The 14,616-nt window shown below is 46.8% G+C and overlaps 1 protein-coding gene across 4 annotated transcripts in view; it reads left to right on the top strand.

Moving 5' to 3' along the window:
* Window positions 1-14,616, top strand: part of SYN2 (synapsin II) — a 169,763-nt gene that overhangs the window by 117,880 nt on the left and 37,267 nt on the right. For 2 of the 4 annotated variants that reach the window (XM_024123985.3, XM_055080244.1), the window contains exons 2-5: window positions 4,762-4,819; window positions 6,089-6,180; window positions 8,382-8,538; window positions 13,263-13,352. In XM_024123985.3, coding sequence (XP_023979753.1) covers window positions 4,762-4,819; window positions 6,089-6,180; window positions 8,382-8,538; window positions 13,263-13,352 — 397 coding nt within the window. Of the gene's footprint in view, window positions 1-1,791; window positions 3,928-4,257; window positions 4,320-4,761; window positions 4,820-6,088; window positions 6,181-8,381; window positions 8,539-13,262; window positions 13,353-14,616 lie in introns of those variants that run through there. The other 2 variants (XM_028478502.2, XM_028478503.2) reach the window with 2 other exon arrangements.

Here is a 14,616-nt window from a genome sequence, read left to right as displayed (position 1 = left end):
TGCCCAGCTTAAGCAAGGGACTGTGGTGGGGTAACTAAGGGAGGTGAAGTAACTTTCCCAAACTTTCAAACACTGGGGAGAGTGATATAATCTTTTTCTTCGGTGGGGGGCAATGTGCCGATATCAGTAAAAACTCTCTATTCCTTACACCAGCAATTCTGCAATAAATTTATTTATCCTTCTAATGTACAATGTGGTGACTATAGTGGATGATACTGTATTGTATACTTGAAATTTGCTAATAAGAGAGTAGATCTGAAGTGTTCTCACCACACCCACACACACACACAACACACAAAAGGTAATAATGTGAGGTGATGGGTGTGGTAATTAATCTGTGCTTATCCCATTTCACAAAGTATACATGTATGAAATCATCATGGTGTACACTTAAAATATTACAATTTTGTTTGTCATAATAAAGCTGGAAAAAATAATTTATCTTATGAATATATTCTTAAATGTAAGCCATTGTAGCTCTGTTTGTAATAGCAAAAACAATCCAAACACTGGAAATCTAAACGCTCACCAGTAATTTTTTTTTTTTTTTAAGATTTATTTATTTATGGCTGCATTGGGTCTTAGTTGTAGCACGTGCGATCTTTGTTGAGGCGTGCAGGATCTTTTGTTTCAGCGTTCGGGCTCTTCATTGTGGTGCTCGGGCTTCTCTCTAGTTATGGCGCGCAGGCTCCAGGGTGCGTGGGCTCTGTAGTTTGTGGCACGCGGGCTCTCTAGTTGAGGCGCCCGGGCTCAGTTGCCCCGTTGCATATGGGATCTTAGTTCCCCGGCCAGGGGTCGAACCCGTGTCCCCTGCATTGGAAGGTGGATTCTTTACCACTGGACCACCGGGGACGTCCTTATACTTGGGTTGTTTTGGTTTTTTTTTTAACATCTTTATTGGAGTATAACTGCTTTACAATGGTGTGTTAGTTTCTGCTTTGTAACAAAGTGAATCAGTTATACATATACATATGTTCCCATATCTCTTGCGTCTCTCTCCCTCCCACCCTCCCTATCCCACCCCTCTAGGTGGACACAAAGCACCGAGCTGATCTCCCTGTGCTATGCGGCTGCTTCCCACTAGCTATCTATTTTACATTTGGTAGTGTATATATGTCCATGCCACTCTCTCACTTTGTCCCATCTTACCCTTCCCCCTCCCCATATCCTCAAGTCCATTCTCTAGTAGGTGTGTGTCTTTATTCCCGTCTTGCCCCTAGGTTCTTCATGACCTTTTTTTGTTTGTTTTTTAGATACCATATATATGTGTTAGCATATGGTATTTGTTTTTCTCTTTCTGACTTACTTCACTCTGTATGACAGACTCCAGGTCCATCCACCTCACTGCAAATAACTCAATTTCATTTCTTTTTATGGCTGAGTAATATCCCATTGTATATATGTGCCACATCTTCTTTATCCATTCATCTGTTGATGGACACTTAGGTTGCTTCCATGTTCCTGGCTATTGTAAATAGAGCTGCAGTGAACATTGTGGTACATGACCCTTTTTGAATTATGGTTTTCGCAGGGTATATGCCAGTAGTGGGATTGCTGGGTAAATATTGGTTAAATTACTGTGTGAACCTCAAACGGAATTTCATGCAACTATTACAAAGAAAGAGGTCTATCAGTATGTGTTGAAAGCATATCACTAAGATGTATTTTTTTAATTGAAGTAGAGCTGACTTACAATATTAGTTTCATGCATACAACATAGTAATTCAATATTTTTATAGGTTATATTCTATACAAAGTTATTATAAAGTAGTAAATGGAAAGATATCCCGTGTTCATGGATCGGGAAGAATTAATATTTTAAAATGTCTACACTACCCAAAGGACTGGTATATTTTTAAGTGTAATAAAAAATTAAGGTTCAGAAAAGAAGAGTTTATATAGCATGATGCCATATGTATGTTTGAAAAATATATGTATGCAGATATATGCACACAATTTCCCCACACTGGAAGGATATGCTTGCAACTGATAATGGGGAGTATGTATGATGAAAGAGAAATGGGAAAGGAAACATGTATTTTTCATCTTATCCATCTCATTCTTTCGAAGATAGATAGATTTGTTGGTTTAACCATGTGACATACTTTTTTTTTTAAGCCACTTTCTTGAGGTCACACAACCAAAAAAGTGTACAGCTAGGATTCCCATGCAGACTGTGATTCCAGAGCCCTGTGATCCAGAACCCCTCTCAATTCTAGCACACTGCTTCCTAACAGTGCTCTCTTAGGATCAGGAAGTAATTCTGTCCCTTGCTTGTAAGTTACAAAATTTTTCATGAAAATGCCTGGGAGAATGTGCTCATTCTCCAGAAGAAGACTCTGTGCTCCATCGCCTGCCATCTTGGCTCCTTTTCTATAAGACTGTGGCTCAGCCAAGAGAGGTCCATCACCCAGAGCCAGGAAACACAGACTAAGATTTCCAAGAGGACAGATTACCTTAAGGAAAAGGCATTAAGATAATTGGAGAGTTGGGGTTGGGCACAAGGCCTGAAAACAGTATCATTAGCCAACTTGGTCAATGGGCAGGTGCAGAAGGTGGCAGATAAATGCAGACAGAATCTATATTTATACTTCAGTATCAGTGTTCAGAACCCACAAAATAAATGAGTGAATTAAAAACCTTGGCAGCATCTAAGTACCCAGACATAAACTCTTAGTTCTAAGCTTAACTCCTATGAACTTCTCTGTGATTTGAGCATATTATTTAGCTGCTCTGGGTTTCTTTCCCCATTGGTTAAATGGACAGCACTGTCTGTCCTGGCTGCTTCACAGAGTTGTAAGGGACAAATAAGGCAAGAATGTGCTTTGAAAATGCAAGGCATCATACAGAATGAGAGGTTATTGTTAATGCCTCTGAGACTTACCTCACAGAAGGAGAGCTATTTTGAGACAGGAAGATGGGAGGAAGCATCAGAAAAGCATTGCTGGTAACAAGGTAGGCACACCTCACCAACACAGGGAAGGAACCTCTTGGATCATTTACTCCAGTTCCTTCTGTTTATAGTCGTGGACGAAGACCTACGGAGTCCTCCAGATCTGCAGAGCAGTGAGAGTGCCATGCATAGACTATTATTTAAACCCATAAGTAAGATGGAACCCTAAAAGGGACGGGATGTGCTACAGGCCCCTTGCCCAAGGGGCTTGCTGAGCTGTGAACGTTGAACAGGGTTCTGGAAGCAAGCTGATGAAGCTTAGTAAGGAATTGGGGCAGAGGTAGGGGGATGGACTTCAGTGATCCAGCTCCAGGATGGCTGAATGCCTCTGAGGAGCAATTTGAGGGTAGCCAGGGACTTGGATAGGACAAATGACAGCTTCCTAGAACAGATTGTTCCAGAACCAGATCGGAAAGGAAATAACCTGGCCTCGTCCTGGGTAGTTCACAGGAACCGGTGTAGGAAGTATTTGTAGTGGAACTAGTGCTCACAACATCAAGTCCCTTTTGCACAGAAGAAAGAAAATGGGAAAAGACACATGCAACGCAGCATACATGACAAGTCAGTTTTTGTAACGGTGGGAATGAGGATGGCGGGAATGAATGAGCACAGGGAGACAGTGCTGTGCAGCCCAACGACTCTGGACTCAGACTTGGGTGTGAATATTGGTTCTGTCACTCACTTGCCATATGACCTTGAATGTGCCATTTTTATCCCCTGAGTCTTGGTTTCCTCATCTCGAAAGTGAATGCCTTTCTCCCTATCTCATAAGTTGTTATGAGGACTAAACGAGATGTTCTTGAAAGCAACTAGCACATAAGTCCTAGGACATGATGCCCAATAAATGTTAGTTTATCCCTTTGTTTTGGAGAGGGACTTTTAGAAAACCGCCAGTGAAACATACTAATTTGAAATTTCAAGCACTGGGGAAGCAAGCCCAACCTAGGTAGCATGTGGAAAGGCCCTTTTTACAGGTGGAGAGCCAGCCTGTAAAGGCAGATAAGAAACTCTTATGAGAGGAAGGGGAGGTGAAGAGCAAAGTAGCAATGGCTATAAATATAAGCATAAACAGTCCCCTTACCAGCAGCTGTAATGTGAGGTTCCTCCAGCTCCGTGACAAAATGGGAAGATAATAAGTACAGTGTATCTAGGCTTCACTCGTTCTCTTGACTGCTCAGAAACACAGGATAGGTTTTGTGTTCAATTATAGTAGCTTTCCTCAGCCTCTCCCCCTGCCCCCTGCTTTTTTTCTGGTATAATTAACTCTCCTTCATTCATTGATTGTCCTTTAATCCTTGTTTTGTTGGATATATTTGCTTTTTAAATTATTGTCTCAAATCCTTTTTGGAAGTATGGGTATGAAGAGGTAAAATAATAACAGTTTCCTTAGAAACTAAAATTCCAAGGGTGGAAACCAACTAGAAAATCAGAGTGAAAGGCAGGATGGGGGAAGATATGGAAACTATAGGGATGTATAAAATTGACCCAGTCTTTACCAGGAGTAACATTAGGGAAATTGTTACCTTTAGACTCCTTTTGTAGCGGAAAGACCAAGGATGTTATCATAAAATCACAATGCCTGAGAGTGAAAGCCCTCTTGGTTTATTTTATAGAGGGGAGGCCGTGGTTTGACTGAGGCTGTCTCATGGTGATCCAATAGCAGACTTAGGGTCTAACCGTGACCGAGGTCTCTTGACTCTCATTCTGGGATTCTGTCTGCCATGGTCCTCGTCTTTGTGAGAGTGAATTTCTGACCACAAACACCAGTACAGAACTAATTTGTGTGGGTTTTCTTCCCTTTTTTCCAGGGCCAAGTGCTTTCGGGGCAAAAAAGTCCTTGGAGATTATGATATCAAAGTGGAACAGGTAACCAGCCTGGAGCCCAGGGTTGCATCTGCATCATTGTTGGCCCCTCTTGACATTCCAGAATGAACCATTTAGTTCTGCCAAGGGGAGATCACTGTCCATCACTAGCTTCTAGGCTCTCCATCTCCTCCCCCAACCCTTTCCAGGACTTTTCTCTCTATGAGACATGGTCCTGAAGGCTGCATCTTTCAACTTCGCTGACTTCTCTTCATGGCTCTGGTGTCCGTAGAGAGGCAAGCAGCGTGGCTCTTGGGGCCCTCTGGGTGCAGGGTTCTCAGGCTGAGGAACACTTTAGAGGAATGTCTTCCTAGGACATGGCCACACCTACATATTGCTGGTGGCATGGTCTTGCTGGGTAGGCACACGTCTGCCATTCAGGTGTGCGGCCTCCAGTGGTGCCTCCTCTGCACCTGAGGCTACCCTTCAAAGAGAACTTAGAAAAGAACACCTCCTGGTCTTAAGGCAGTGGCGTCCTGAAAGGCTCATTTTTTATCTTCCTGTACCCTTTGCTTCATGATAAATAGAGATTAGGTCCATTCGAGTGGATGGGGGATGTCCAGTTTAAACAATGCATGTGTTTTCTATGTAATGATAGAAGTTACTCATCATTCCTCACATGGTGTGCTGTGATTTACAGAGTACTCTTCCTATCCATTGTTGCATTCAGTTCTTAAAATAACTTATTAGATAGGCAAGATTGATTAAAAAATTATTCCCATTTTATAGATGGGAGAAACTGTCCACCCAGAGAGAACAAGTAACTTGCCTGAACATCTTATGCAGCTAGTTGGGCCAGAGCAGAACTAAAAACCCAGTTGCCTAAACTAAAACTTAGTGTATTTATGTTGAAATTGATAAAGGGCACGTTTGCCCCAGTTTGCATTCCCTCTCTGTAGAGAGGCAGCACAAAGGATGCTGGGTGGGGAGTCTGAAGCCCTGAGTTTTGCTCCTGTCTCTGCCAACAATACGTTTTGTTTGTCCAGAAAAGCCGCTTAGCTGCTCCTTTGGTAAATAAGGATAATTATCTCTGCCCCTCCTGCCTTGTAGAATAGCTGTGAGAGTTAGATGAGATCAGTTTGGGAAAATGCTTTGCAAACGGTAAAAAAATGTTTGGTGGAAGGGAGGCTGTTGCTGCTATGCGGAGGGCCTCGCAGAGTCAGGACTGTGGGCTTACTCCCCTACTGTTATTTTTATTTATTCATTTTTTATCATAGTAAAGAACACATAGCATGAAATCTACGCTCTTAATCTCCTCCTGTTATTTTCCAGGCAGAATTTTCAGAGCTCAACCTGGTGGCCCACGCAGATGGGACCTATGCTGTGGATATGCAGGTGCTCCGGAATGGCACAAGGGTTGTCCGGTAAGGTCCTTGCCGTCCTCTGGGTCACTGTCAGTGTCACCGCAGTTACCATCTCTGGCCTGCAGTGGGACAGCACTGCTATGTATAGTGTACAGAAGTTGATGACGTGTGCTGTGCGGCAGTGGCAGCGGGAGGCGGCTCCTGCCTTTAGGGAGGTCGTAGTCCACTGGTAGAGAAAGCTCCGTGGGCTCAGAGCTCTCTGCGCGGTACCTGGGCTCCTGTGAGAGGTGTTCCAAGACTCTGGCCCCTCCTCAGCCAGTGCAGCTCTGGGCTTTTATCTCTGAATATATTTCCCCTGGAAAACGGGGTTCCATTGCTTTTTTAAAAAAGTTTGGAAACCTCTGCTCTGGTTCAGCCTTCTTTTTTACATTGATTTGCTTAGATTCCCTCAGTAAGTTGGCAGCAGAGCCCTGTGTTCTATGTGAATTCTCGTAACTCCCAGCCCTGTGTTCTTTCTATGTTCCAAATTCCTGGGAACTCATAAGTCTGATAGGAAAGCCTGGGGTGGGAAGGGACATTGTGGGTGGAAGAACATTTGCAATTACAAAGCACTTACATGCCAGGTGGGGTGCTGGGTGACTTACAGACATCATCAGTTGTAACACAACAGTTCTGTGCCGGAAGTGATGAGGATTCCAGATGAGGGAGAAAGGTTCCCACATGCTCTTCTTCCCTGGGGCTCAGTGTGGCTTCAGGTTTTCAGACATCAGGGTATTGCTCCAGGAAGAGTGTTCACTTCACCCTTCTCCCTACCTCAGTCTACGCTACCCTGACACCGAGGCCGCCAGTGTCCAACAGGACCTGGGTCCGTGACAGGGAAGGCAGAACTCAAGTGTCTGGAGCCTCAAGTCAGGAAATGTGAGCTCATCCATCCTGGAGACTAAGGAGGACAGAAAAAGAGACGTCTGTGCATGTGGGGGTGAGCTCAGGAAGCTCTTTCTAGAGAGAATGGTGGGCTCCTCCAACTGCAAATGGAATGAATCACAGGGATGCATGACACAAGCGGGCGGTGAAGGAAGGCCCATGTCAGGTCGCTGGGAGGGATCTGGCAAAAATAAGGCAGGCCCTTCCAGTTGCAGTGTGGGGACTCAGGAGCTGACCGCAGGCCTAGAGCTCAGCGCATGTGACTGGGATATAAGGTTTGGTCTCAGGCATACAGCCGGAGCCAGTTTCCCAGAACTAGGGCACAAGGAGGTCAGAGCACATGCCACCTGACTTGATGCTAGCTCCCCTGAGCGACTGAGGAGGGGCCCTTCCACCCCCACTTTAAAAGACCGATCTCTGAGCCCAGGTGGGGCTGGAGCTGTAGGTGGGGATTGGTTGGGTGCCTGGGAAGAGAACCGGGTAGGTCATCACACACGTGTGAAATGGCCAAGGCCTAGAGCCTTGAGGGCAGATGCTGCCACAGAACTGACTCTCCAGGAAGGTGGGGTTCCTTTGGAATCGGGGCATGAAGATGGGGGCCCTGGTCCTGTGGAGCAGCTGGGGCTGGGAGCTCTGCTGGCTAGAGGTGAAACGCAAGGAGCCTTCCCATGCGTGGGAACACTCTGTACTCTCAGTGCTTCCTGTAGCCAGTTGCTCAACCTCAGTTCTGCAAAAAATATTTGCACCCCTCCCTAGCATCCGCTTTGGAAGAATAACATGGGGACGTCTGGTATCTGTTCTCAGCCAGCCTGGACCCTTGCTCACCCGGGGACCTGATGAGGGCACTGCCTATTTTAAGGAGCAGCTTTAAAGAGTCAGAGCAGGACGCTGAGATCAGGGATCTACACGGCAGGGCAGTGAAGTCAGCCAAGTGTGTTATCTTCGGAGTCTGCTGGGAACCCCTTGGGGTACCGACTCTGGAGCCACAGGAGCTTCAGCTCTTGTCGTGCCCCCTAGAGACAGGGAAAATTCTTGTTGACCTAAGGTGTGAGGGTCTAAAGTGTTTTTTCCCTCCTGAGGGCTTTTGCACCGTAGAAAAAGACAACGCTTAACCCGGAGGAATAAGAGAATTTCAGAAATCTGTTCAAATCTCCTTTGAGAAGTGCCAAACATAATACCTCATTTCCTAGTCCGTAAAAGAATACTAACGATAAAATGAAGGGCTTGGCTCAGGTAACCCCTAAGACTCCTTCCCTGTCTTGGTCTTTGGAGATGGGAGACAAGAGGATGTATGGCCTGAGGTTCTGGTTGATGGCAGACTTCTACGTTCTTACCAGGTCCTTCCGACCAGACTTTGTGCTCATCCGGCAGCATGCGTTTGGCATGGCAGAGAATGAGGACTTCCGCCACCTGATCATTGGCATGCAGTATGCAGGCCTCCCCAGCATCAACTCCCTGGAATCCATTTACAACTTCTGTGACAAGCCGTGGGTGGTGAGTGAGTTACCCTTCCGCCAGGTAAAAGGGTAGGACCCTGGTCCTCTTATCTCCCAGTCCCTGGGAGGACCACTGGTGATCCAGGTGCAGTAGGCGCCAGCTGAGAAGATGTGGGAGGAGCTTCAGCTGGGACACGGGGTAGGGTAGGCTCTCACAGTAGGGCTTTGTCATCACGGGCTGGGCCGCCTTTGCTGCAGAGTGGACCTTTGGCCTCACAGCGAAGTCACACCAAAGATTCTGTGAAGACGCCCTTACAGGTCTGTAGGCTCTGCCCTTAGCCATAGGATACAACAATAAAAATACCAGTCTCTTGTCTGTGAAAGGTCTAACCATTGGGAAGGCCTGAGGCCAGTGGGGACCAAGGGGATGGTCCATCTCAGAGGGATGTTCGTGTCAGAGTCCCACCAAGTGTTTCAACAACCTTAAAATGAGATTCATCCACGCATATATCAGTCAGACACTTACATGTGCTGGAACTGCCCTTAGAGATAATCAGCTCTCACCCCTTCACGCAGAGATGTGAAAATTAAAGAAGGAAGGTAGAGTATAAAACCACTTACTATGTGATGCCATCATCTGAGATTTTCCTACATTCACTTCATTTAATCCTCACAATAACCTTACAAGGAAGTTATTTTCATTATTATCACTTATTACAGAGAAATGAGACCCAGAAAGGATCTTGAGAAATCTAGGATTTCTCTAGATGACAGTCTCTCTTGCATAAATTGGGTTATCATGTGAGGAAGAAGCTGGCCTGGTGTTCTCCTCCTTGGCTAGTCTGGAAGTCTTGGAGACGGTAGAAACGTTTGAGCAGAGAGAAGAGTGACGCTAGGAGGGAAAGTGGCCTGTGATGGTCCTGGGCTTCTCTGGCCTCCCCTCTGACAGCTGGGGGATCCACTTCCTATAACTTCGCTGCTCCAGGCTGGTCCTCTTGGAAGGAAACACCTGCCCCTAATCACATCCTCCTCTTCTTGTTTTTCAAAAATCATTTCAGGTCTCACATACTGGCTTGCCAAGGGTCATGGCACTGGTGGCTGATTGTGAAGTTCCCAGACCCCAAGCTCCCAGACTTAGGGAGCTGGAGGGGGTGTTTTTTAACCAAATGGATCCATCACCTCTACGTTTACACCTGAACTCAGTTTTCCTGTTCCATTGGAAGCCAGGGAGACCCGACAGTGTGAGAGAAAGACCAATGAGCAAGGAGTAGAAAGATCTGGGAGCTGCTGTAGTTGCCACTTGTTCAGCCTTTCCCTCTGTCTGGCCCGAGGATCTGGAGTCCTAAAGTTGTGCAGAAACAGGCTACAGGAATTGTGTGATTTGAATGCGTTGCTAATCACAGAAGAGCACATATGAGGCCTTCACCCGGTTTCCCCTTAGTCACATGACCTTTCCTACTGCACTCATGTCCTAGCCCTTTCCGCCCTCACCCCTTCAATACCTGTTAGAATTTGACTCCCTCATAGCCACACAGGGCAATTCTGCTATTATCAGCTTTTTTCTGGGCGCCCTCACTAATCAGCCTTCTGACTAAACCTCTCTGTGCTCTGGTTTCTTTGTCTGTAAACTAGGAATAATCATAGTACCTTCCACCAGCTTGCCAGCCTGGTGTTACAGTCCTCTAGTATTGGGGATCTGAAAGAAACTAATTCCCTGCTCTATGTTCCAAAACTGTGCCAGAGGCCAGGGAGGAGCAGATCAGAAAGCCTGTGCCTGGGGCTTTGCCCCTCCTGGGATTTGGGATCTGGTGAGGGTTCACATTCTCACCCGTTCACAATCCAGCACATTGCCATTGGCATCGCATGAGAACAGCGGGGCTCCCTGGCAAGACACCAAGTTCTCCCTGCGTTTTCACTAAGCAGCTGCCACACTGATGGCATTTTATATATCGTTCTCTGTCTGTTAATGGGAATGAACAAATTTGGTGACTGTGAGGGGAGGGTCCCTCTGAGATGATGACTTTGGTGCGTATTTTCTAAATTTCTTTATTGCGGCTGCTCTTGGTGCGAGGAGAGGCCTCAGCTGGATTGGGAAAGGCTCTACCTTGTCTCTATCACAGTGTCTCTGAGCATATCCACTATCTCATAAATTGGTCAGGGCAGGCACACTGGGATTTTGGAAGCAGAAGTAGGCCTACCAATGAAAGTAGCATTCCAGAGAGTGCAAGGATGCCACCATCCCATATTGCTGCAAATTTTTCTGAAAATCCTGTCACTCTGGGTGTTTTTTAGAGACATATGCACGTGAGTTGAATTAAAGCATTTTATTTCCAGGAGGGATAAGGATAACATATTAAATTCAGGCTGATCTTGAAATCCCATTTCATCCAAGAAGTCTTTCCTGATACACCGGATAAGTGGTTATACTGAACTGTTATCTTCCTATTCATTGCCAGTACCACCCCCAGCTCCCAAATCTATTCTTTTGTCTAGGCATGGTGGAAATAACCCTTATCAGATATTCCTTTTGTTTAATTGGTGACTGTGTGCTTGTGACCGAATCTGAGTTTCCAAGGAGGCAGGGCTCAGATGCCAAGCCCAGAACTTTCAGCAGAAGGGACCGCAGGAGGTGGAGGAGGGTAGCATGCGCTCCCAGAGACCCAGCTAGTGCCTGGGAACCGGCTGCCATTTTAGTCTTGGCTGTGCCGGGACTCTGAGAACCTGCCGTGGGCCTTCTTGGCACCGATGTGGTGTCTGTTTAACAATCCCACATGCTGGGAAGATAGGGCCCCACATGCCTTGGTGCCATGCCAGGGCGTGGGCTGCAGCAGGACAGAGGTTGTGAGGCAGGGCTGGTATCAGCTCTCCCGGGAGGCTGGAGAGCCTTGGGAGCTCAGGCAGGTATCCAGACACAGAGCAGGAGTCCAGCCAGGCCGAGGTGGGCAGGCGGGACTTAAAGGTCAGATGAGGTGGTGGAGAGAATCAGAGAAGGCGGGAAACATCTGAGGGGTGGTCTTGACAGTCAGAGAAGGTTGAAGAACCAGAGAATGGCGAGGACAGCAGGGTACAATGGAGAGTGCACTGGGCAGGAGGAGACCTGGGCGCTGTCCCAGCGCAGCCCCAAGTCCGGGAATGATGTGGGAGCCTGCGCTTTCCTTTGCTTCTGTAGCCTCAGTCTCCTCATTTGTAAAATGAGATGTCTGGCCTAGAGACTCTCTCAAGTCTCTTCCAATAATAAAATCTTTGGGCCTTGAGAGTCCATCAGTCATACTTGCCGCCCTGGAGGAGGCCTTAGAGATCTAGAGTCACCAACTGCGTGTCAGTAAGGGAAGTGACCCAGAAATTCCAATGTTTCTCAGCATTTCAAGAATAACAGATTCTATCTGTACTCACAAAAGGACCACAGCAGATGATCACTTAAACAACAGTTTGATCATGGAGTTTGGGAGGAAATGTAATAAAAAGATGTTCTTCTGTGGTAAAACGTTTGAGGAACTGATCAAATTCAGTTCTCTCTTTTTATATATGAAGAAAAGGAGGCCTGGAGAGGAGAATCATTTGCCTAAGCACACCTAGCAGGTTCGAGCAGAACAAGAAGAATCAGAAGACTGTAGTTTTCCAACAACCCAGTTGTGGCTTTTATCGTCTCCCCGCACCGACTCATGCACTAACATCCCTGATCAAAAACAGGACCCGAGCTTTTGAAAAATGTGCTAGCTTTCCTTTCTCTAATAAATAGAAGGTAGATCTGATCTGGCAACTTTTCCTACTAGCAGTTCCAGATATCAGTGGCTTAGAGCGTGAACCCAGTAGCACTAGAGAGAAGAAGCTGGATTACCCCTGCTGCCAGCACACTGGGGTGGATGTGGGGAGCTTGTGTGTGAGTGGGCGGCACTGGAAAGCTTCCTGTGGGAAGAGCGTGATCTCTTTAGAGCCTGAAAGGCTGCTATGTGAAGGAGTAGGGAGAATTATGGGTTAGGAATAAAGGAGCCTGGCTATGAATCTGGCACAACTACTTTGTGACCTTGGGCAAGTGACCTCTCTGGGCCTCAGTTTCTTCACTTGTAAAGTGTGGGGGGCAGGGGGCACCAAGGGGTGCTACATGTTTGCCAAAGGCAAACCCTGACACTTAAGTCTGTGTAGGTCATCTCTTCCCCATGGAGCTGTTCTGGCTTCTCATAGGTGAAGATCCAGTGAGTTCAGTTCGTAGATGAGTAGTAAGTCCTAGAAGACTGGGTCTGTCTTTCCTGCATTCCATGACTCCATTCTCCCTACAGGAAAAAGCTACCATTCCTTTGCTTGGCATTTGAACTTCCATGACTGGGCCCCATGTTACCTATCCAGCTTCATCACTTGCCATCTCTAGAGACGAAGGTGTTTAGAGTTAGAGACCCAAATTTCAATCCCAGCTTCACAAGCTCTTTTCACCTCCGTGACTTTAGGCAAGTTTCCTACCCTCCCTTAGCTTCATATGTAAAATGATGGTGATAAAGAACCTAGTTCATCAATTTGATATGAGGATTAAATGAAATATCATTAAAATTGAGTAGGCACTGAATGAATGTTTAGCTCACTCTCTCCCTTCCCCGACTAAAGCATACGTTCCTGGAGAATAGGAATGGGACACCTCTTTTATATCCTCAGAGCACTTTGCACAAAGCCCTCAGTGAGCAAAGACTCAATAAATAATTGTTTGATTGACAAACAAATATTTCTTGGATTGACATTCTGTCTGTCTGTTCCAGAGCTGTTTAGGTAAACCGAAACCTTTCTCTTTTGCAGTTTGCCCAGCTGGTGGCCGTCTACAAGACACTGGGAGGAGAAAAGTTCCCACTCATTGAGCAGACATACTACCCCAACCACAAAGAAATGGTAGGTGACTGAGCGTGGGCTTTAGTCTCTCTGCTGTTCGCACTCTGAGCTTAGCCATGTGGTGACTATGGGGCTCTGAGGAGGGCCTCAGCCTCCCAACCCCAGAGACTCTGTTGAGGTTGAACTGCAGACCTGCTTTGTGAAGCCAGGGTGGCTCGGTTTTAGCTGACAGCCCCTTGTCTCCAAAACCTGGAGACAGCATAGGAAAGAGCAGAAACAAGGGCATTTTATAGAGCAACAAACCCATGGATCAACCAACAATCAGAAGATCCAGCTGCTTCGGGTCCAGGCCCAGCCCCACAACTCAGGGACGGTTGCATTCCCTCCCTGCATGTCAGAATCCCAATGCGAAAGGCAAGTGGGCATAATTATTCCTGGCCAGGACATTTAATAGGGTACTGGCATAATTTAAGTGAGATTCCTTAAGTAATAGTCTGTGAAGAGTGTGAAGTGCTCTTCAGATGTAAGGTGTTGTTCCTGTTGTTATTCATGAGACCCTTCCATTCCCTTGGCTTCCTCAAAATTTCGGTAAGACTAGGGTTGCCCTGTGCCTTCTCTGAGGCCGTCCCAGTGTGGCAGAAGGAGCGGAAAAATGGGGTGGATGGTTGGCACGGAGGCTCTATCACTCATGCTCTTCCCTCGTGGTGACCTGGGGCTTAACCCCCTTCTTCTTCTCTGGCCCCACGTACTCTGCCCAGGCCTGCATGGTCAGTTGGTGGTCCTCCTTAACCCACCAGTGGAGGCTCTCTCTGCCATAGCTTTCCAAGTCTGGTACTCTGGGACAGAGACCTCCAGAAGGAATCTCCATTTGCACCATTTCTGTGAATGAGGAGCCTGCTCCTGGCATTTTGTGCATGGCCCAGCTTATCGGCAGGCCACGCACGGAAGATGAATAACAACCCTGGGCCTCGAAAAGAACTGCCTCCTTCATTTCTGTCAGAGCTTCCCCAGAAGAGGCCCTGGAACCTTAAGCCCTTGTGTTTAATAAATCCTTGAGACCCTCATCAGGGCTTTCCCTTTTAGGACAAGTCGGGAAGCCCTGTAGAGGCTGAGGAACCCTAGGGGTCTGTGCTTGGTGATTTCAGGGAGTCCAAGAGGGGACTGAACTGAAGACTGAAGGGGTTCTCAAAGCTGGCTTTTTCCTGCTGTAGCATCTAGCAGGCTGACCACTGAAAAAAACTGCAACAGGTGCAAAGTGTATTCCTCATCTACCATCCTATCGCCCCAAGGGCCCTTGTGTTACTTTTCTCCCATCCTCTATCCT

The sequence above is a fragment of the Physeter macrocephalus genome, chromosome 18, assembly GCF_002837175.3.
Source record: "Physeter macrocephalus isolate SW-GA chromosome 18, ASM283717v5, whole genome shotgun sequence".
NCBI classification, from domain to species: domain Eukaryota; kingdom Metazoa; phylum Chordata; class Mammalia; order Artiodactyla; family Physeteridae; genus Physeter; species Physeter macrocephalus.
The sequence above is the reverse complement of the archived record's forward strand: the minus strand, read 5'-3'. Positions and strand labels throughout refer to the sequence as shown.